The sequence below is a fragment of the Nesoenas mayeri genome (genome assembly GCF_963082525.1).
Source record: "Nesoenas mayeri genome assembly, chromosome: 15".
Classification (NCBI taxonomy): domain Eukaryota; kingdom Metazoa; phylum Chordata; class Aves; order Columbiformes; family Columbidae; genus Nesoenas; species Nesoenas mayeri.
In genome coordinates this window covers 16692605-16713608 of record NC_137559.1, presented here as the reverse complement: position 1 = coordinate 16713608, position 21004 = coordinate 16692605, and the positions used below count along the sequence as shown (strand labels likewise).

Sequence of the window (21004 nt, the reverse complement as noted above, 5' to 3'; positions counted from 1 at the left end):
GTGATAGATTGGGGTTCTAGACCTATCTCAGCCTCAGGTAAGCTTGAATCCAGAGCTTCTGCTTCCCAGAAAGGGATCCTGAACTCTGAAGGTGAGAAATTAAATGCTACTGAAGAGAACAGTTTGCTCTTGGAGCCACACCGTTATCTTGCTGCAGAGGAGCCCTGCGATGGGGGCCTGTCCAGGCTGTGTTTCTTTGGCAGATTCTGACACAGAAGAACTAGAGTCAGGAACGATTTTTCTTCCAGGGTCACAAAGTGTACTCTGTTGTCACTGGTGACAAATACATCTGACTTAGGTTTTGCTAACCTGGTAGGACCAGCACAGCTGAGTGAGTTGTGTCAAATTCTTCGTGGTGCAAGTTCTGCAGAAGTGTTTACGAGGTCCAATCAGCTGCATTTGTCTGACAGCAGCTTTTGTGCAGAAACAGCCTGTAATCAGTATCCTAATTTGGTCCTGACTTCCATTAATGCAGCTGGATGGGGAGGAAAAGCCTGGTTTAACACTCGTGTTCCAGATCGAGCTGGCAGGTATGAGGACACATCTTACTTGCAGGCTAGGCAAATCTGAGTCTGGAAACCTCTAAAGCATGAATTCCAAGAATTATTTTTTACAGCCACTTTTCAAATTAGAGCTTTATGTTGGTGTTTACATTGAAAGTTTTCCCCTGGGGTTTTAGCTGTAATAGCATTTGCTGGCTCTTTTTTTTTTCCAGTCTGTAGGCTGAGATTAATGTGCTATTATGTCACATTATTCGAATGAATTGATGTAGTGGTTTGGCATGAAACATTGCAGTTTATCTTCCCTCATTAGCCACACTCCTCTGCCATTGCCATCCTGAACGTGGTCCTGCACAGGGTGCAGCAGGAGAGGCAGCCGGGCGGCCAGCGCGGTTTGCTGGAGCAGAGCTGTGCTCCGTGAGTACCAACCCCGGCTGCCAACGGCACATCCACAGGGCACAGTCTGTTCCTTTGCCTCTCCTAATGTCACCCCTTGACGTTAAGCCTGTTGTGGAGAAAGCGCTGCTCATGTCATGGGCAAACACTGGAGATCAGCTTGAGTTTGAATTCTAAGCCGTTGGGTTGGGCTTCTCTGCTCGCCCGTGGGCAGCTGTGGGACCCGCAGAGCAGGGCGAGAGGGGCAGAGTCCGGTGGGAGCAGAACATAAAGGTATTGCACGTCTTGTAACACAGGACGGTGTCGTGGCTCTGGGTCACCTTTGGAATTAAGCCACTATATGCTACCTCTTCTGCTGAACTATTGGTAAATCAGTTTTATCTACAATTAGAAAACCTCTGATTTTGTTCTTCCAAACTAGTCTCATTTCTAGAGGATTAGTTACCAGGAATTTTCAAAGTAGTTGCTGACACTTAGTACAGCGAACAGCTTTAGTAATAGTTTTAACCCTTTAGGACTTTGTTATTGAGCCAATATAGGATTTTTAGTTTTTTTAATTAGAATTTTAATGTATCCCAGGAGCTGTTTCTCACTGATCATGTATTGGTATTTTAGAAACAATACAGAGAGCAAGTTGCTGTATAACTTGCAATAAACAGGACTTGCATTTGGTCCTTTTTGGCTAAAAGCAACTTTCATACCCAAGGTAGCACGGATTCTGTACTACTATATTTGTGTTATATTAATGCTAAAATAAATGACAAAATATATCTGAAGTCATAAATAATCAATAGACACAATAATGTGACTTTACCACTCACAAAAATAACAATGCTGCCTTTTTAGTAATGTGGTACTCATCCTATTTTCACATTGTCAGCTCTGGGTGATATATGAGATGATATAATCTAATACAGTAATGCTTCCTGTCATAGCTGGTTTTAGCAAAATAAAATTATCCATGCCAAATAGAAAGATTATATAATTACAGCAAAGACTATATTTATCACTGGAAGTCCTTCATGTATTTAAGTATAGAGACCAGGATTAAATAAAGTGTGCAGAATTGTGTGCAAAAGGGATTTGTGGACTAGGGTTATTTATTTAGTACCCCAAATTCAATAACCATTCTATAAGAGCAAAGCATGAATCTTTTCCCAGATCTATTAAAATCTGAAGTCTGAGTCGGGGAGACACTTTGTAGGTACAGAGTGGAATGTCTTGAAACCTGATCCCGTGTTTGTATGAGTCACCACGTCTTCACGGTGTCGCCTTCGTCTTTGTGTAACCCAAGGATCATGCTCCAAAGCTTTAGTCGCGAGAACAGTGTTTCCAGGGTAGAGGGGTCTCAGGCAAATAACCTTTAGACTTCCAGACGCCGTAGCTCTGTACATGGAACACCTTCATTTCTCAGCAGTACGCATTTTTCTTTGTAGTGTGGTGCATCTGCGCTAATATCAAAGAGACCTATGGAAAAAATGTTTATGGGAGCCCAGTGCAGTTCTTGCTCATGGCAACAAAAGTTTCAGGCTAACATAAGAGGAAAAAACATGCAGAAACACAAAAATCAAATGCAGAGCTTTTTTTGCAGGTTTTATTCCACATATCTGGATGAACAAAATCCTATGTAGAGGCATTCTAGTGAAGCAGTTGTTCTTTTTGCCATCCATGATTCCAGTCAGGAATTTGCCGATAGAAATAATATGAATGGGGTGGGTTGTTGGTGGGGCTGTAACAGCGAGTTGTCTACCATGGGTTAGGCTGTGCTCCCTGGGCTCCCCAGCCTGCCCTGGGGGTCACAGGGCTGCCCCAAATGTTTCTGGTGCCGTGGCCACGCTCCATTTGTCTCTCCTGAGCCCCTGGCAGAATGGTGGTGTTTTGGTAATGATGCCAGAGGCAGGAAAATGCTCATGTGACCAGAAGGGGTCTTCTATGGACTAATTCATGGTACCCATAAAGGCACATAAAGAAAATGAGACACTTGTACTGTTGGCTAACTGCAGCCACTTCTGAATGGGTGTTTCCCCTCTGGTAACGTGTCATGCCTGCCTAGGAATCAGAATTTTCACCAAGTTATGCACTAAGTTGATTCTGAAGCCAGGTATCCCAGTTCTTAATTTCTTCCTCTGAAATTCATCCAATATCACTGCAGCAAAGCGAAGAGAAGGAGGTACCCAAACACTCCCCTTTTCTGACGTTCTGTTCATTGTCAAGTTTACTTACAAGCCATTCACAGTACTGAAACCCTGTAAAGGACTTTCTGTTCCAGCCGACTCGGTACACACATCTCGTGTACAATTTTCTGTGTGGTGAACATATCAAAGTTTTGAAGCGATACTGACTAGTGTTCCATCTGTGCTCGCTGCCCAGTTCCGCCGGTGGGATGCGGCTGGGACTGCAGAACTCCCGTGTGTTCGTGCGCCCCAGGAGCCGGCCCTGTGCCCGCTTCACCTTTCTGCCCTTCCCCAAACTGCAATTCACTGATGAAGTGCCAAGTGTCTGTGGTGCCTGGAGGCTCGCAGGGCACACGGAGGTTTGCAAGATGTGTGACCTTTTATGTATTTTGAATATGTGACACTGTCTGTAACAGGCATTGCACATATGTAACACATACAGCTGCTTTCCAAAGAACCTCTTGTTCATGAGGCTGCCAGTGGCACTCAGATCCTGATTAGTGCTGAGATGAACCCCGCTGCCTGCAGTGGGAGGCGCCAGGAGCTCAGTTAATACTCAGAAATTGGCCCTATGATACAAGTTGAGGAATGAGCCATCAAGTTGGATTCACATAGAATCAGTTTTATTGCCAGGTAAGAAATTCATATTAATGTAGTGAATACATATGTTTACAAATAAACATTCTTAAAAAACAAACAAACATTTTATTGTAGGAAGTATTATTGGTATCATAAACTCTGTAGTTAACAAGTATTAACACGGGTTTACTTACAGAACATACAGTTACTAAAATATTTCCACATAAAATATGCTCAAGTTACACGAAACCTGTGTGAATTAGAGTGCAGCTGTAATGTGTATCTGAAGCATATGGATTAACAGCAACATTCCATAAAGGGTCAAATTAAGTCAGCCAGTTGTGAAGGCAATAAAGATTAAAGGAATAAAAGTAAGATAATGGAGAATCTGGGTTGTGTGCAAAGTATTTTTCCCGTGGGCTTTGTCCACTTCTGATAGTCTTAAAACAAATGATTGTACAATTTAGCAGCAGGATTATGGAGAGATGCCGGTGCTCTCAAGATGCAAATCAGTCTTGGTATAGCTAAAAAAATGGTCTCTCCATTTAACCACACCTCAAACTCTTAGCCCTTGCATCCTGACTAAGAAGAAACACTGCCAGTTAGTCGAGAACAGCGAGAAATGCCACTTCCAATTCTTCTTACAACACACCAGTTCTCACTCCTCCTTGCATGCTCTTCCAAAGCTAATCTCCAGAGGAACTGACAGCTGGAACGCTGTCCTCCAGAGGAACGCAGCTGTACTAAGATAGCTAGTTAGAGTTTAGCCAAACGACTTGTTTGGGGGGAAAGGCAGGGATTTAAGTGCCAGACTGAGCGCGTTGCGTGCCATGGGGCTGGTGCCGCACCGCCATCCCATCCCAGCTCTGCTCGGCTCTCTGCGGACGTTCCGGAGCCTTTGGAGGCCCAGGACTGCAAGTCTGCTACCTGTGCCCAATTCAAGAGCGGTTTTACTCGTACAAACAAGGCATCCAGCTCACCAGAACCACAATCAAGACCACGAGTCCAATTGTTTGTTTAGTTTAAACCCAGATCTCTTTGACGTTTGAGGCTAGTCCATTAGCCTCCTCCGCCAAATAGTCCACCAAGAGGGAACGTCACAATAGAAAGCCAAATGATAGAGACAATATACCATATAACATTTAGTTAAACTGTGAGGAACTACCATGACTAAAAGCAAATACAAAATGAGAGACTAGAGGGAAAAAGTTTAAATTGGGAAAATGGAGGGGCTAACTAAATAGTCTTGGCTGTGCAACCACGGCATGGAGATGTCGTCCAGTTTCCCTTCAGAACAGACAAAGGAGGCTGAGCAGGGCAGAGCCCTTGTCACCCTTGCCAAAACATGAGGAAATAGCTTAAAGGAACAGAGGGGTCACTTGGAGAAACAAGACCATCATTGAACAATAGTAATACAGAAAAGGCACCACCCACGCTTAATTTCAGTCTGAAGCAGTTGAAGATAGGCAAAACATTTAGGTGAAGAAAAAGTCTTGACAGTCTGCAAAGTGAGATTTCTTACTATCTGCCCGAAAACAGGAGGACTGAGAGGGAATATTCTGATGCCCTTATTCCCCCAGCAGCTTTCTGTGTCGCATGATTTGTCTCTTCTGATTTTGGAGGTTCCCAAAATTTTCAAATCAAATGAAGTAAACTGAAATAAAATCTTCTGCTGTTTGTTATCATCCTGCAGAATTCTCTACCGGCCAGAAAGGTCCCATATGCATAACAGTCTTCATAAATTTCTTGTGAAAGAGTCTTTATCCCTTATTGTGTATATATTTTTTGCGCTTTCTATAGGATGGTGTGAAAGTACAATAATAGATGTTAGGGGTTGTACCAAGATGTTTGCTCTTGGCTTTTCACAGGTCTAGTGATTGTTAATAGGTTTTATACAAAATTTCTCTCTGAAATAATATATTACAGTATATCGTCCTCTCTTTCTTCCTCTGTCTCAAGGCAGGAACATAGTGTAAATGTTTAAGCAGACATAAAGTTTCCCTAGATTGTGCTACTTCTCATCATGGATATTAGTTTCAAGTAAAAAAATTTAGTCACAAGGGTTTGTGTTCCATTGTGAAATACAAATGGAGTTTATAATTCAGCCTTCAGTGTGTATTGCTGCATGGTATTAACCCACTCTTCGGCCCACAGTTGGCTGGATACCAAGAGTGTCCAGGTGGAAGTTCTTTCCATTCCCCTTTTTTTTTTTCAAATTTGTTTTATATTTTTAAATTTATTTTTTGCCTTTCAGTCGAGTGTTTGTGTTGTGTGTGGATTTCCATGTGGTTTTTAAAGGATTTCATTTAAAAAAAAAAAAAAAAAGAAAGAAAGAAAGAAAGAAAGAAAAGAGGAAATCAGACTCAAACAGTTACTTCTGTCTTGCTGTTGGTGATGAAGTATGGCTGTGGGCCCAGGTAGTGCTGGCTGCGCGTCGTCAGCGGGTCGCTCAACGTGGGGTCCCCCAGGCCGTGCTTGCCCTTGCTGCTGTAGGCTTGCCGTCTGAGCGACTGGTCGTTGGGATCCCAGGTCTTGTAGTGGGAGTTGTAGCCCAGCGGGTGCGTGTGGATCTTGGCCATTCTGGATTTCTGCCCGTTCTGCTTGGTCAGGCCGCTGTCGATGGTGTACGCTCGCTCGTCGTCCAGGCGCACGGGGTGCAGCGGCAGGCTTCCCTTGGCGGCCAGCTCTGCCAGGTGCCGGCGCTTGGTGTAGAAGTCATCGTTGACTTTGTCAGCTATTTGGATTCAGAAGGGGAGGGGACAAAAAATGTCAGTTGGACGCCAGAAAAATGTTACACGGTTTACAGCAGGTCATGCACAGTTACACCTGGGGACCAGATCCAGTGACAGGTACATCAGGAGAAATCCACGCCACCTCCCACCTCTTACTTTCTCTCTGTACTATGTTTTTGAACACTATTATCTTAGGGTTTTCATATAGGCAGACAAAAACCTGTTGCCCTTTAACAAAAGACTGTCCCTGCCCCAAATTACTCAGGTTGTACATTTACATCATGGGGATGGGTCCTACCTATCTTACCACTCATCTCACATAGCACAGGGATTTTAGGAAGTATGCAGACTTCCTTGGAAATCTTTGGGCATCTTGGGATGCGCTGTTGTGTGAGAGCAAATCCCTTCAAATGCAAAGTGTCCCGCGGGTGTTTAACCAAGCCAGTGGTTAAGCTCTAACGGTGTATGACGTGGACCCATTTCTGTTTAATAACGCCTTAGGGCAAAATGAAGACTGGAATCTGTTCTTCTGAATGGCTGGAAGTTCACTAATGCTTTATGGGGCTGAAAATACTTCGGCTGGCTGAAGGTTAGGTGTTTACCCTGTGATTTTACAGACAATGAAAACCCTAAATTCCAGGTTCTGACATAATTTTCTGGGGCCAGTGCCACTAAGAAAAGCAGCAATAGCCCTGCCAACAATCACCGCATTGCAGTTCTCAAATTAGGATTTTGCCCTCTGCAGTTTCCTAGGCGAGTGTCTTCCAGTGCATGCTTTTGCTCGAATTTGATTGTTGTTATTGCTGGCATTTATTTGGCCTTGCTTAAAAGTATGAACCGTGCTCAGGAAGCTAAAGGCGTTCTGCAGCAGCTCAGCAACTCACTTCAGTTTGAGACTGACTAGCGGGGATTTGCGGGGAGCTTAGCTGAATTTCATTTTTTAAGAGCTTGCCTTTTATGCAAACAGGGCTTATTTACCCGCTTTGAAAGTCTAGATTTTGGTTTAAGATAGTGCCAAATTTGTAGATCAACCACCATGGTGTTGTGTTAATCAGCAGTGATGTGGTTGGAATGTGGCTGTGGCAGCCCAGGTTTGATTTTTGCTGTGCCCTGGCTGGGTCCGTCCCTGTCCCTTGACGCTGTGCCAGGTAAGGCTTCTCTGCACAAGTCTCGTATGTGGAGCTGTCTGTGCAGCTCAGCTCCTCCTGCCTGCATGATGAGGAGGTTTTTAATTCCCTGCACTGTTCCTGTTTATTTCCCCTCTTTTTCTCTCTCTATGGCTCGGAGGCTTTTGTTACACTCTGAGTTTTCTCCTCTCCAGTTCTGAACCAAATCTTTACGCAAGGTGGTGAAATCCCCATGAGCACCACATTAATCTTCAAGATCAGGCTTCGGTTCTGCACCCCCCTTGTCCTGGCCCCTCAACAGGGAGGAACATTACCAAAAGCGGTTGCCGTTTATCATCTCGTGACATTTTTTGTATAATGACTGTGTAACTGGACTTTGCTGTTAAATCCTTAATTTTATCCTTAAAGGGGTGTTTCCTCACAATATACTGTAATTGCTCTTCTCTGTGCTGTAAAATTAGGCTTTGTATGCTTTACCCATCTCCATCTGTCTTGTTTGAAACAAACGACAGAATGTAGATAATGGCCTGTTCCAGTTTCAGTACAGGATGTGCAGCTGCAATTGCTGATAGACCTGTAACGTGTCACAAAGAGTACCTGTGGAGTTCTGCTTTGATTTGGGGTGAGTTGTATCATTTGGAGATCTGTCATCTGAATAGTCAAGAAGTTGTACCTATTTCTTCTTGGAGGAGCTTTTTCCAGTTCTAAATGTGTCTTGTCCTTTTGATGTGTTAATATTCACTGAATGCCACAAAACAGTATTGCATGCAAGTTGAATAAAACCAGGAGGGAATTGCAGTCTGTATGGCTAATATCTCATTAATCTCTTATCAGTAAATGAGAAAAACAGTTGCGGGAAAAGCATTGTGAACATCGAGGCAAGTATTTATTTTGTATAAATGTTTACATCGAAGGCACTGCAGGCCAGCTGGTTAGGGGAGCCAGGTTCTACATCTTATGACTGGGAACTTGTCTATATATGAAAAGTCATGCTAGCTTATATGATTTAAATTCAGCGTGGTTAATTATGTCCAGCTCCTAATATAGATACATTTGTCTGCCTATTTCACATTTAAATTGGTTTGATTTGCATAGAAAAATTAAAAACTAAGCTGATGTCATGTAAGGATAGAGTAAAGTTGTAAGTTTGTGCTTTTCATTTTATCGTAGTTACACTGCAGCAATTTGTTTTATACAACCAAGACCTTGATGATCAATTGCAAGGTAAATAATTACTTCTGTTTAGAAAAATAACGGTGATACAGTTATGTAAATAATGACCAAAAATTGCAGCAATTTGCATTGCCTGATTCCTCATGCCATTTTTCTCTTTCGTGTGGCTACATGAAAAAGGCCATAACAGGCTCCTTTTATCTCCCTCACACCTTTTTCTGCTGGTAGCAATGGTCCTGGGTCCCTGGATTTTGCCAGACATCAGATCTATTACTCAGATCTCCAAACACATCCAGAGTGATGGTCCTCACAGAGAAGTGAGTCCTCCCAGAGACTGTGCCTGGGACACATCTGTGAGACAGACTGTGCTCCTGCTTGTGCCGTCCTACCTGTCAAATGGTCAGGTCTTTGATTTCTTACAGAAGATCATATGGAAAGTGAGATGATGGATTCTGCAAATATGGTTACTTTAAAGTTGCTTTAACTGATTTAGGCTGTTGTCCCTTTTGTAGAGTCTTCCTGACTGTTTTCTGGGAACGGGGCTTGAAGAGGACAAGCCAGGCTGTGATCTGCAAATCCTTGTCAGCAAAGTCAAGCGGGAAGCGGCAAACGTGTGACGAACGGCCGATAATGTGTTGTGTGTGGGAGAGCTGCTGGTTGTGTTTGTCCTGATCAAATAATGGTTTGCAGAGTTTTGCCTGCGAATGTGTGCCTAGGAGTTCAGTGCTGACAGTGAAAGGCAGCCTCTTAATCTGATGTTTTAACCTCTTTAAAACAGGTTTCTTTCAGCATGCACGTGCAGCCTTACATATAGGTACATGTAGCACAAGTGGGGAGGCAGGAAAACACCACTGTAGCAAGAAAACCCCCGTAGATAAAACCAAATTGTTCAGCTGATGGAAAAGGGCTTGTGGCAAGCCTTGAGCAGCCCTCGTTCCTGCACAGCAACCAGAGGACGGGGTTTGTAACACCGCTGTGACCTGATGCCAGGACAGCGCAGAAACAGGGGGTTTACTTCTGATTTTCAAAGCAGAGAAGATTCAAAATGTGATATTGAACATGGTTTTGTAACAAATATTTTATCAAGAAAAGCGTATTTATAGCATCCTGATGCTGACTACTTCAAAAATCAACTGTGAATCTCAGGAAGTTCATTTTTCTTCTTAACCAGCTCCTTGCAATATTTTGTGCCCTTCAAACATGCAAAGAGATATTTGAGCATTATAGGACACATTTATCATGTGACCCTGGGTACAGGACTCAGTTTCCCTTCTGCTTTTGTTTCTCCAGCTGTAAAATGAGCTGTGAAGACACTGGAGGAGGTAGTTAAGTGTTATGAAGTTTAACTGCTATTCGCAGAGTATACTGAGTTTTCGAGTGCCTTTTCCATTGGCTTCTCTATACAAATCAGCAAAATGGGATTTAAAGATATCACTGTCATGTTTGCAAAAGGAGTAAAGAATTAGAATTGCAAAATTGCCAAATGAACAATAGTAAAAGAAGGGCTTTAATTCTGAGTGTTATTCTTTGTGTTCCCTCCCTCCAGTCTTGGCAGCTAATTATAAAAATGTTCTCAGTTTCAATATTTTTGTAAGGCTTTTACTCCTATAAGGTAATGCACCCACAAATTTAGTTACTGTTGTAGCTGTTCATCTGGAAAAAATGTTGAAATATGAATTTTTTCCAACCTAAAGCGTGTGCCTGGGAGAGGGAGAACTTGGGCTTTTGTTCCTGCTGTGCATGAAATGAAGAGCTGAAAAAAACAGAAACAGTGTCAGGATCAAACGCAGGACTTCTCCCTCCCAGCCGAGTACCTTGACTATTAGGCTAAAGAGATGTTTTCTCTTCCTTTGTCTTCCTAGACTAATAAATCTTGAGTTCTCTTCTGCTCCACAGCACAGGTTGATCAGGATGTGAATTGCGGGGGGGACCATGCACCTTGCTGGGCAGGGAATGGAGACTGGGATTTCAATCCCACTCGATTGGAAGAGTTGTACAACCATGAGCATACCATCCAAAAGATGGATCACTCCACTCCTCCCTGTTATCTGAGTCCAATGATGATGCCCTAAAGAAAGTGACCACAACACTCTGATTTTGCTCTTGACTTTTCCAGTATCTGCATCAAGTGTCTTGGATTGAGACCCTTGCCTTATTCCTTGAATTTTGATTTTGAAAGGAGCTGGAAACCAGGCTGCTTGGGACAGCAAGGCCCTGGCATTGTGTAGAATAACTTGGGTGGGCTTGGGCTCGTTGGGATGAGGTGGCCAGAAGGAAATGGGCTTTTGATCGTGCGTTTTGATTTGAGTTTCACCATTCTGCCTAAATCTGTCACTAACAGAGACAAGCTTTGTTCTTTCACTGATTGATGTTTAGCCATGACCAAACTTGGCAGTTTCACATGTTTATTTATAATCTACAGTTATATAACAGAAGCATGTAAACCAGTGGGTTGCTTATTGAGTAAATACCATGGATGAAAATGTGTTTTCTTGAAAATCAGTGGCAAAAATGCTTGCGGCTGTAACAGGTCTGGAATTTCTCAATGTGTGCTTATTTGAGTGTATATTATATGTGCTGAGAGGTGGCCCTAAAGCCATGTAATATTGTTCTGCTCCCAAAGTTAAGTAGTTTTCGAGGTGTTTGTGTAACCACTTTTGGCATAAAAAGTCATGTAAACAGACATTAGCATTGTGTCAAGTTTTCTTTTTCTTATAAATATAGTAGTTACAGGCATTTCTGTGTAGAAAGTACAGCTGAATAAGGAGGTCTTGGGTAATTCTGAAACAGTATTTTTGATTCTTTCCCTCATTGACAATCCGCTTATCTTTGCGGGTCCATAAAATGGCTCTGGATTCTTGCAACACTTCTCACAGCATGGAATCCTGAAAGATAATGATGTCCTACAGTTTTTTAGAAAGCAGGTACCCATAAGAGGGTAGAAATCTCTGAAGGAAGAAAGGAGAATCCACAAAGGACTGAGCCCTTACGAAAGCTCTAAAGGTGTTTCAAAAAGCTTCAGTCAGAGCTTGCAGTCAGTCAGAAGGTACAAAAATACATAGGGAACCCTGTTTCTCAGTAGATGTTTCGCAGAATTGTTTGTTATCTGAACATATTTTAAGAACTATTTTGTGAAATGCAGAGCTTTATTCTAGCCACAAAGAGACTATATTGACTATATTTCAAATTTAGGGCTTAGAGATAGAGGAAGCGAGGCAATGGAAGGTGCTGGGAAACAGGATAGCAATGAAATGACTCCAGTGACACTCGAGACAACAGCTAAAATACACTAAATGCCTATTTGCAGGTGTTTTCTGTGTAACAGTGAAGCTATCCCTCTGTAGTATTTAGCAGTTTATAACAAGGCTCTTCTCCTACAGCCATGACTTTGCTGAGACGTTAGTGTGGTTACCTGAAGCTATAGGAACCTTCTCTTTCTCTCTCTGAGTAATGAAAGTGAAAAATGAAGGAAAGCCAAAAGGGTAATGAATCCTGCTTCAAAGACAACACGAGAATGTTGCCCCGGGAGGTACCAGGATGTGTTTGGTGGTGCTTTAGATGATCCAGTCTGGATGTGGGATTGCTTATTCATTTGCTTCCCTAAGTTGGCAGCTCAGACAATATGTTCAAAGGCTTCCAAGATACAAGCCAACTCTACGTGAGAGTTTTTGCACGAGTTTGTCTGAAAATCAAAGATTTATCATTTCTACACTGACACAAGTGTTTTCTTGGGTGAGGGGAAAAAACTAGCAATGACTGAGTTCAGATTAGCTGTCCCCAGGTATGAATTGGATCCAATAAATTCACTGAAAAGTGTGTTCTGTCCAAGAAAACAAATAACTAATGACCCGTCTTTTGAATGAAGGGGTTCACCAAGTGTCAGGGAGACAATTTGCTTTGTATAACATGGAGTCTGTTGGAGAACAGAACACAGCCAGGCGTTGCAGGTAGACACGACTGTGTTCAGGTAGAGCCCGTGGTGGGTCGGGCGATGTGATAGATACAGTTGTGCCCATGGCGGCACAATTTTAAACCACACCAGATTCTAAGAAAGGGCAAAGGCCATTTAAAATCATTTTTGCATCCTTCCTTCTCCGCTCTTGTATAGAGCTCTGAGAAAGCAGAATTCAGCCTGTGGGCTGCAATGCATTGATTTCTGTCCTAAATATTTACCTTTCTTCCCTCCAAATTTCTAACTCCAGTTTGCCTTTGGTTAAGACATTCTGAAAAGGAAGATAGTATTTTATGTCTGGATTCTTTGTAATGATTTTTGTTCCCTGTTACTGATAGAGGTAAAGAAAACTGCATAGTGCATAGAACTGCACATAAATTATTTTCATAATTTTGGTAGAACCTCCTTTTTGTGGCTCTGTGTTGCCCCCTTTACCACTTTATCTATTTAGTAATTTCTTGTCATCACCTGGAGAGAGATCAGGCAGGAAAAGGCATACTATGTCAACTTTTCTTCTGCAGACATCATTAGAAAAGAGCTTGTCCACCTCCAGACACAAGAGTGCATTTTGTTTTCCCGCTGAAATAAAATTCTATTTTCATGATATGAGACATGACGAAACATAAATATGTAGGCCCAAGCATTTCTCCTCTTCTATCAATTACTTTCATGACAGTTTCTGAAAGGCTGAAGGGGCCAGAATATTTCTGGGTTTTGAAACACATTAGGAAGGGTTTAGGATAGGAATGTAATTAGACTTGGTTAAGCAGAACTCCAGTCCCAGGGCTGGTCTCTGGATCCACCGCAGGCAGCGAAAGCTGCTGCTGGGCTGGGAACATGGAGACAGAATTTGATTAACTCCTCGGGCATCGCACATCGTGTGCGGGACCTCATATATCCCTGAACACAGGAGACCAACTGCATTCATTTACATAGCATTAAATGGCAATATTTGTGGTTCAGTTTTGCAAAGCGCTGCATGATTTGGTTTTGTTCAAAATACTCCAGACACACACACATCGTACCCAGCGCAGAGGCCAATGATGTGCAGAATACTTGTATCTGACCTGTGTGAGAAAATCACAGCTTTTCTGATTTACCAGAATCAATAGGTTCTGTCAGCCTAGAAACTAATGGTGGCTACATCATGTTAAATTAACATTAAAACTGAAAATGTTTTCAGGAGACCTGAAATCTGTTGCATGCAAATAGACAAAGATCCCACTACTTGGTTATGTCCTCAAGTGATTTAACATTTTAAATTCAAGCATCAAGATGTTAAATTGCTCGTTCAGTATCGTGCAATGAATGATAAACTTGAGAAGGAAATCAGATTGCCAGTTCTACCCTTGAACCAATGGATAAAACTGCGAAAGAAGTCTGAGAGAATTATGTATTCAAATCTCTGGCTTTTCTTTGAAAATGCAGCCAGTGGCTGTCCTGGAACTGTAAATCTGTTTGCTCATTATTTTTTTTTCCTAAAGGCCTCCAAGCTCATGTTCTTTCATGGCATCTACAATGGCAAATAAATATGAAAAGTTCTACTGTGAAATATTTATTTCATTTTATCTCATTTAGGCATATTTGTCAGTTTGAGTTTTACTGGAAACCCTATATATATGGTAAAAACTTGCCTTTTGAAATAGAAGCTCTCTAAGGTGTCGTGCTGTCATGCTTAAATTCTGAATAAAGCATGACTGCAGCATAAACTGATTATAGGAAATGAGGGTTTAGCTTGCTTTCTGCAGACGCTGTCCGAAGCCAAAGAGGTTAATACTTCGGAGATTTGCTTAAATGGCTTCTTGCACTTCTTCCTTGGGGAACCTTGCTCGTTCTTTCACTGGGGAGTTCTTAATGCTTCTCAACCAAATCAGTGCGGACAAATCTGATTGTGACAAAGGTTTGCAGCAATGCTGTCATGCATCAACAGCAGTGGGCAATTGTCTGTAACCTTGTTGGTCAGTGAGGTCCTTGGGTTTGGCTGAGGACAGGGATCCTGGCGCGGCCGCCAGCACGGGACGGGTCACCTCGGGAAAATGGCACCGTGTTCTGAAGTCGGGTTCGGCATCTGAAAACGTGTGTTTGTTTTTCCTTAAGGTGTCAATTTATCTTATTTAACGTTGGCTGGAAAAGCTGTTACATTCCTGACCACATTTATTTGTAATAACTGCTCTTAGCGTGAACCTAATTTCATTTTTTCCCACATGGCTGTTGGCATTCTTCTATGTGCCGAATTTCATTTTCAGTTTTAATACTTTTTATTAGATGTTTTCGTTTCTTTTAGAATGCAGCTGGTTATAACCCTTAAACATACGTCTGAACCAGCTACAAATCAGCTACGAATAGTAGTTGTGGTGATGCAGAAAGCTGCATGAGAACACAGAAGATGCAGTTCAAGTCTCTGAATATAAAATTAAGACTTTTTAGTACTGAAATAAACCTGCATTTTTCTGTCTGTCAACTGGCGTCATGCTAGATTTATACTATTACTTCTGAATACGGAGTGAGGCCTAAATGCTTTTTGAATTGTACCAGTTAAATTAAAAATGTCCCAGTGATGTAATAACTATCTTTTTGCAGGAGTTATTTTTATTTGATCTGTTTCTTCACTGCTATAATTTTAAAGAATTTTTAGCAATCATTCTGGATTGAAGTTGATTTCGTTTTCCAAAATTAGCTGTGGCATAAGTTGTTTCTATTAGCAAGTTATCTTTTTCTATTCTTTTTGCCAGAAGGAATCCTTTTAAAGATACAGTTATTAAGCAAAATAAAAAAATAAGAAATAATTCCACTTGCACACATTCGTTTCTGGTTTTTTCTTCTCCTTTCTTTGTCCTCCACTCTCCCTCCTATTAGACTGTGCAGCATTTGTATTACTGAAGTCTTGTGCATAATTGTCAGAGGTTTCCAAACCAGAGATGTGTGTCAAACTGAAAAGAAATAGTGTTCCCTGGCAATTGTCAAACTTGCAGTGTCAGAAGAAAATCGGTGTCTAAGGTTTTCACACAGATGGGGCCAACCCAATGGCAAAGCAGGACCGAGCAGGACTGAGTAGCCTTCGCACACAGCAGAAGCGTTGGTGACTCACGTGGAGAAATCAGTAACGAAGCTCACGTCAATGAATATTCAATAGCGCACACGCGAGGCTTCAGCCGTCTCGCAGTGCTGCGCTCCCCAGGAACTGCGACCGCAGCCGCCGCTGGTGCAGATGAGCCCCAGCAGCTCCGAGCTGCAGACGTTCCTGCCCACCGGGGCAGGTCCTTCCAGGGACAGGAACGTTCTGCAGGAGCCCCTCCCATAGCCTAGAACCTTCCTGCTAGAAAAATGACCCGTTGCACTTAATATTGCCATTAGGATGGAGCAGACTGGTATTTTCATGGTGATTATTTTTTAATGTTGTAGTATCATAACTACTGTATATCAGGTTTTTCTTTTCCTCTTATCCTTCTTCAAATAAGCTGTGAGGGGAAGGACTTCTGGAAAAATTAACTGTGTGCATTAGAAATCGCGTTATTGCTCTTCTTCCCTCCATGCCTCGAGCCCTTTGTTATTATAGTATGAATGTGTAGGAGTAATGCAATGATCTCTGTGGCTTTTATCGGTGTAATTTCTCTCTTAACCACATTTACTGTCTTTAGAACATCCTTTGCAGAACCAAAATAGCAGACAGATAACTGCTGCTATTTATATTGTATTGTTAATAAGAGATTCATTCCTATCAGTTGTCTTACTGGTCTTCATTGGTATTCATGGGTAATTCTGCTGAACTTCACATTGCTGTTGACATAGGTCTGTGTACAAAGCTGAAGAGTATTCAAGCTTCTGAGTTTTTGAATTTGGCTAAAACACAAAAAAAAGTATTATTTGTTTACTTAAGTAAACTTGACTTGCAACAAAGTAATCCTCCTGATTGCTGAAAACTGCCAGGCCAAACCTGAATGCTCCTGTCACAAACAGACTTGGATGAGATAGTTTGACGTTCTGTCGTCCACATGGAGGCAGATTCTGAGGCACTTGAAGAAACAATACTTTCTGTCCTGCTTTTGGCCAGGGTAGAGGCCATTCATTTTCTTCCTAGTGACTGGTCTGCTGCTGTGGTTTGGATTTAGTGTGAGGATGATGTTGATAACACAGGGATGTTTTACTTGTTGCTGAGCAGTCAGCGGCTTTTCAGCTCCTCACACAGCGAGTGGGTTGGGGGCACGGGGAGGGGACACAGCCGGGACAGGTGACTCCGACTGACCCCAGGGACATCACACACCATATGATGTCATCCCCAGTATGGAAAGCTGCGGGAAGAAGCAGGAACAATGGTGTTTATCCTCCCAAGTCACCGTGACCCGCGATGGAGCGAGGCTGTGCTGGCTGAGCACCTGCCTGCCATGGGAAGCAGGGAATGAACTCCTTGTTTTTCTTTGCTCGCGTGCACAGCTTTTGCTTCACCTACTGAACTGCCTTCATCTCAGCCCATGAGTTTGTCACGTTTACTGTTCTGATTCTGCCCCCCGTCCCACCGGGGGGTGTGAGTGAGCGGCTGTGTGGGCTCAGTGGCCGGCTGGGGTTAGACCACGACACCTCCTACAAAAATAACCCCAATGTGAATCAGTGGAACTATGGGAAATGAAGTATGAGTATAGGAATTGAAGTCTGTTTCTCACCGAGTTTGTGTCCCAAGCCTAAGATTCCTAAATGTATTCCTGAATTAAGTGTATTGATTGTAGTAGGATTTCAGAATGGCTTCATTCTGTTACTCTTTGTTCATTTCTTGAGAAAATTTAAATCAAAGCCCTTCCTTGAGAAGCTACTTTTCATTTTCACCTTCAGAGTTTTAAAAATAAAAAATCCTGGATCAATTATTATAACCTGATTTATTTTGAATACTGTCAGCATGAAAGACTACTCAATAAATAAAAGTATTTCCCTGAAGCCTTAAGTTAGAGAAACGTTTAATTTAAGAAAATTCTCTTCAAGACTTTTTCCCCAGAATTCATTCAAAGTTGGTACTTTGCAATAGTTTAGAACTTGACTTCCATATGCTGAGTTTATAACACTTTCTAAGCACTGCAGGTATTTAAAAATTGAGATGAACTCAAGACAGATTCTCAAAATCTCTGTTACTTTGTTGAAAAATGTCTCTGGGGGATTTGGGTCATCAGTTTTGATGGTCTGGCAGTGCCGAGAGCCACTTGCAGAACATCCCACCAGTAGGAAACTCTTCTTGCAAAATTATTGCTGGAAATGATCTGCACATCTAATAGTCCAGGATACAAAAGATGTGTGGAGTACATTCAGAAGCAGCAACGCAGTGGATGTGCAGGCTCCGCGGCTGGAACCGTGCAAGTCACACTGCGGATTAAATCCAGACTTCAGCTGGGTCCCACAGTGCTGCTATTTACCTGCAAGTATTCAGAGTCATTGTCTTATCTTCATGATCAACCTCTACTGTTAAATAATGAATTTAAAACATTGCATTGCAGAATGAGAATCATGTTTATATGTAGATATATGTTTATAGTGCAAAATAAAGCAGTTATGGAGAAGGACATTTAAGAAGGGTTGCAAGTGAAAATGCTTAACGTCGTTAGACTTTTCTTCCTATGAGCTGAGCTTTGGTTTTCATAAATTCATTTTTATTTAGTGGTATTGCCTAAGCATAAAGTTTTGCTCACTCATGTCTTCACATCACTTAATGTGTGAAAAAATCTCATGCATAATTCATTAATGTTTCATAGAAATAGGCTTGAATAACCCATGCTTAATTTAGATTGACTGGTTTCCTTCCTGTGGCCATCACTGGTCTCAAGAGATGGAAGGAAAGCTGGTTACTGTAGGTCGTTTCCCCAGAAGACTGCAGTCTTCAGAGACAAAGACAAGCAAAGGACGGTAAATCAAATGCAAAGACCGGCATTGTCTAGCGGTCAACACATTCCTGTTACTTTAGATCTGCCCACCGTGCATTATAAACATGAGAAAATTACTTTTGGTTTCATTTTGATTCATTATCACATAATAAGGATTGTACAAATCAATTAGTTTCCAGAGAACCAACCTAGGATTTAGTGGAAGGATTGGGGTTCACTATGAGGTATAACTGATGAATTGTGGTGTTTCTAATGTGAACTTCTATTACTTCATTGGTGACAGTTTCATTTTCACTGTTTCAAAATACATGCTGGTAACAAGAAAACAAAGGCTGTTTCTCCATTGTAGAGAACTCACTGTAGGGAACATGGGTGGAAAGAATATACATTTCAAGAATAAGAATTAAGGATGCACAGATTTAAATTTGCTATTTTGGCATGAAAAATAGGTTAAGAATGTAATAGATCCTTATCAATATTCTTCTTCCACCATAAAACCAGGCAGTGGACCATATTCAGACAAAACAAATGCACTGGGTGTGAATCCAACCCAGAAACCTAAAAATCCTGAGATCACCTAAACTAAACGGACCTGAAGGTCAGATTTCCTTTCTTTCACAAGTTCAGTGTGTTGCTAAAGTCTTAAAAGTGTGACAACATAGATCAGGGATGTCAAAGTCATTTTCAGCGGGGGCCACATCAGCCTCGCAGTTGTGTTCAAAGGGCCAAATGTAATTTTAGGACAATAAAAATGTAACTACTCTTACATTTATACAGTCCTAAAATTCCACTCGGCCCTTTGAATGCAACCGTGAGGCTGATGTGGCCCCAGCGAAAATGAGTTTGACACCCCTGACATAGATGGAAATGTTGAAGAGCATCTTATTTTGGTGTTAAAGCTGCTTCTTGTAAAATAAGGACTGCTTGCAGTTTCCTGCCGGCAGCCTGGATGTCACTGAGGCGGATGGATCCCTGAGGAGTTCCCTTCCACAGCTCGGGTTGTTTGCTAAAGGACGAAATGGGCAGCGGCTGCCTGGATGTCTCGGTACCTGCAGCAGAATTCCCCAGCCCCACAAACAATATTGCCCCGTAGATTTTGCAGTAAAATCCTGGGGTTTTTTAAAGGCTGTAAAAGAATGTCAGTGATACAGCTGATCCTGCTCAAGATACTGAGGCTTTGCACAAACAGCGTATTTATAATTAAATGCGGGTACCTCACTGTAAGAAATGAGTGTGCTGGATGATAATAGGAAAATATTTTGATCGAGGCTCCCCAAGCATGTTTTATTTACCTATGACAGAGTGCCTGCGGGGATTAGAAGCCAATTTGGTAAATAGCAGAGAAAACAATTAAATGATTTAGTGGAAGCAAGAAAACGTCCTGCAAGTCTGCAGTTCAGCAGGATGTGGAGTCTGGGGGTCTCAGCAGGAGCCGCGGGTGGCACAGGGGCCACCGGCACTGGGTCCCGCGGGGCAGGGGCGGCTGAGGGAGCAGCCGGGGGTGCGGTGCGGCGGGCGGTGCTGCTGGGCTTCGCTCCTGCGCCTGCAGGGGCTGCAGGGATTAAAGTGTGAAAGGCTTCCTTAACCAACCCGCTCTGGAAAGCTTCCAATTCTCCAGCCGCACTGGGCTAAGTAAATGGCAGTAACAAAAAGATACCGAGCTCTTCTCTCATACTTCCTTGAGACAGACCTGTAGTTCAGAGTTGCGACGGGCAGATTGCACAGTCTGGCATTGTCCATGACACTGAACATACCTCCAGATAGATGAAATCGTTAACTGAATCACCCTCTGGATATGACAAATGATGCGTTAGTCTGTGCTTTCCTCTCTGTTTTCACGGTGTTACATCCAGGGAGCTACTTCCATGTACCAGATTTTTTTAATCTGTTTTTGTGCAACTGCTCATGGAAGTAGTAGATGAAAATTTCTTTACTCTTCGAAATGAAAGCATGAAGAAATATGAATATTTACCTGTCAGTGTAATACTGTGGTTGGTATAGGAAAGTAAAGTAACACAAATATATTGTGTCCAATAATTCTGTAGTTGTACTTTTTCTATGAGTTGACTGTATCAACAGCCTTTTCTCCTGTGGTGTGTTTCCATTTTTCCAATTACAGTATTTCTTTCCGGCCCAGAGCCCAATGAACTATAGGAGACAGTACAGAACCTCATGTTGTGGTGAGACAGGTCTCAGATTCTTAGAGGGCAGTTGTGAAGTCACTTCTGTTCTCCTAAGACTCGTATCAGCATAGTCACAGTAATTTCTATGGAAATTGAAAATCTGAAGTTTAAGAGAAGGCACCATCAAATTTCATATAGGACAGAAGGATAGTTCAAAGGTAGCACCTTTGAATTAACCTTCTGGTGATCTTCCTGTTTGGATCCTTCTGTGTGTGCAGATGTGAAGGACAAACCAGACGGTTTTCTCACATGTTGCACCTTTCTGAGGGAGATGTTGCCTTGTGCACTGGCACACAGGCAGCCACAGTATTTTCTATATAAAAGTGA

At 42.2% G+C, this 21004-nt stretch overlaps 1 protein-coding gene across 1 annotated transcript in view; it reads right to left on the bottom strand.

Moving 5' to 3' along the window:
* Positions 1–5690: 5690 nt before the first annotated feature.
* The window catches only part of SHISA9 (shisa family member 9), a 182840-nt gene continuing 167526 nt past the window's right edge, over positions 5691–21004 (bottom strand). The window contains exon 4 of the mRNA XM_080353861.1: positions 5691–6383. Coding sequence (XP_080209987.1) covers positions 6013–6383 — 371 coding nt within the window. The 3' untranslated portion in view covers positions 5691–6012. The remainder of the gene's footprint in view (positions 6384–21004) is intronic.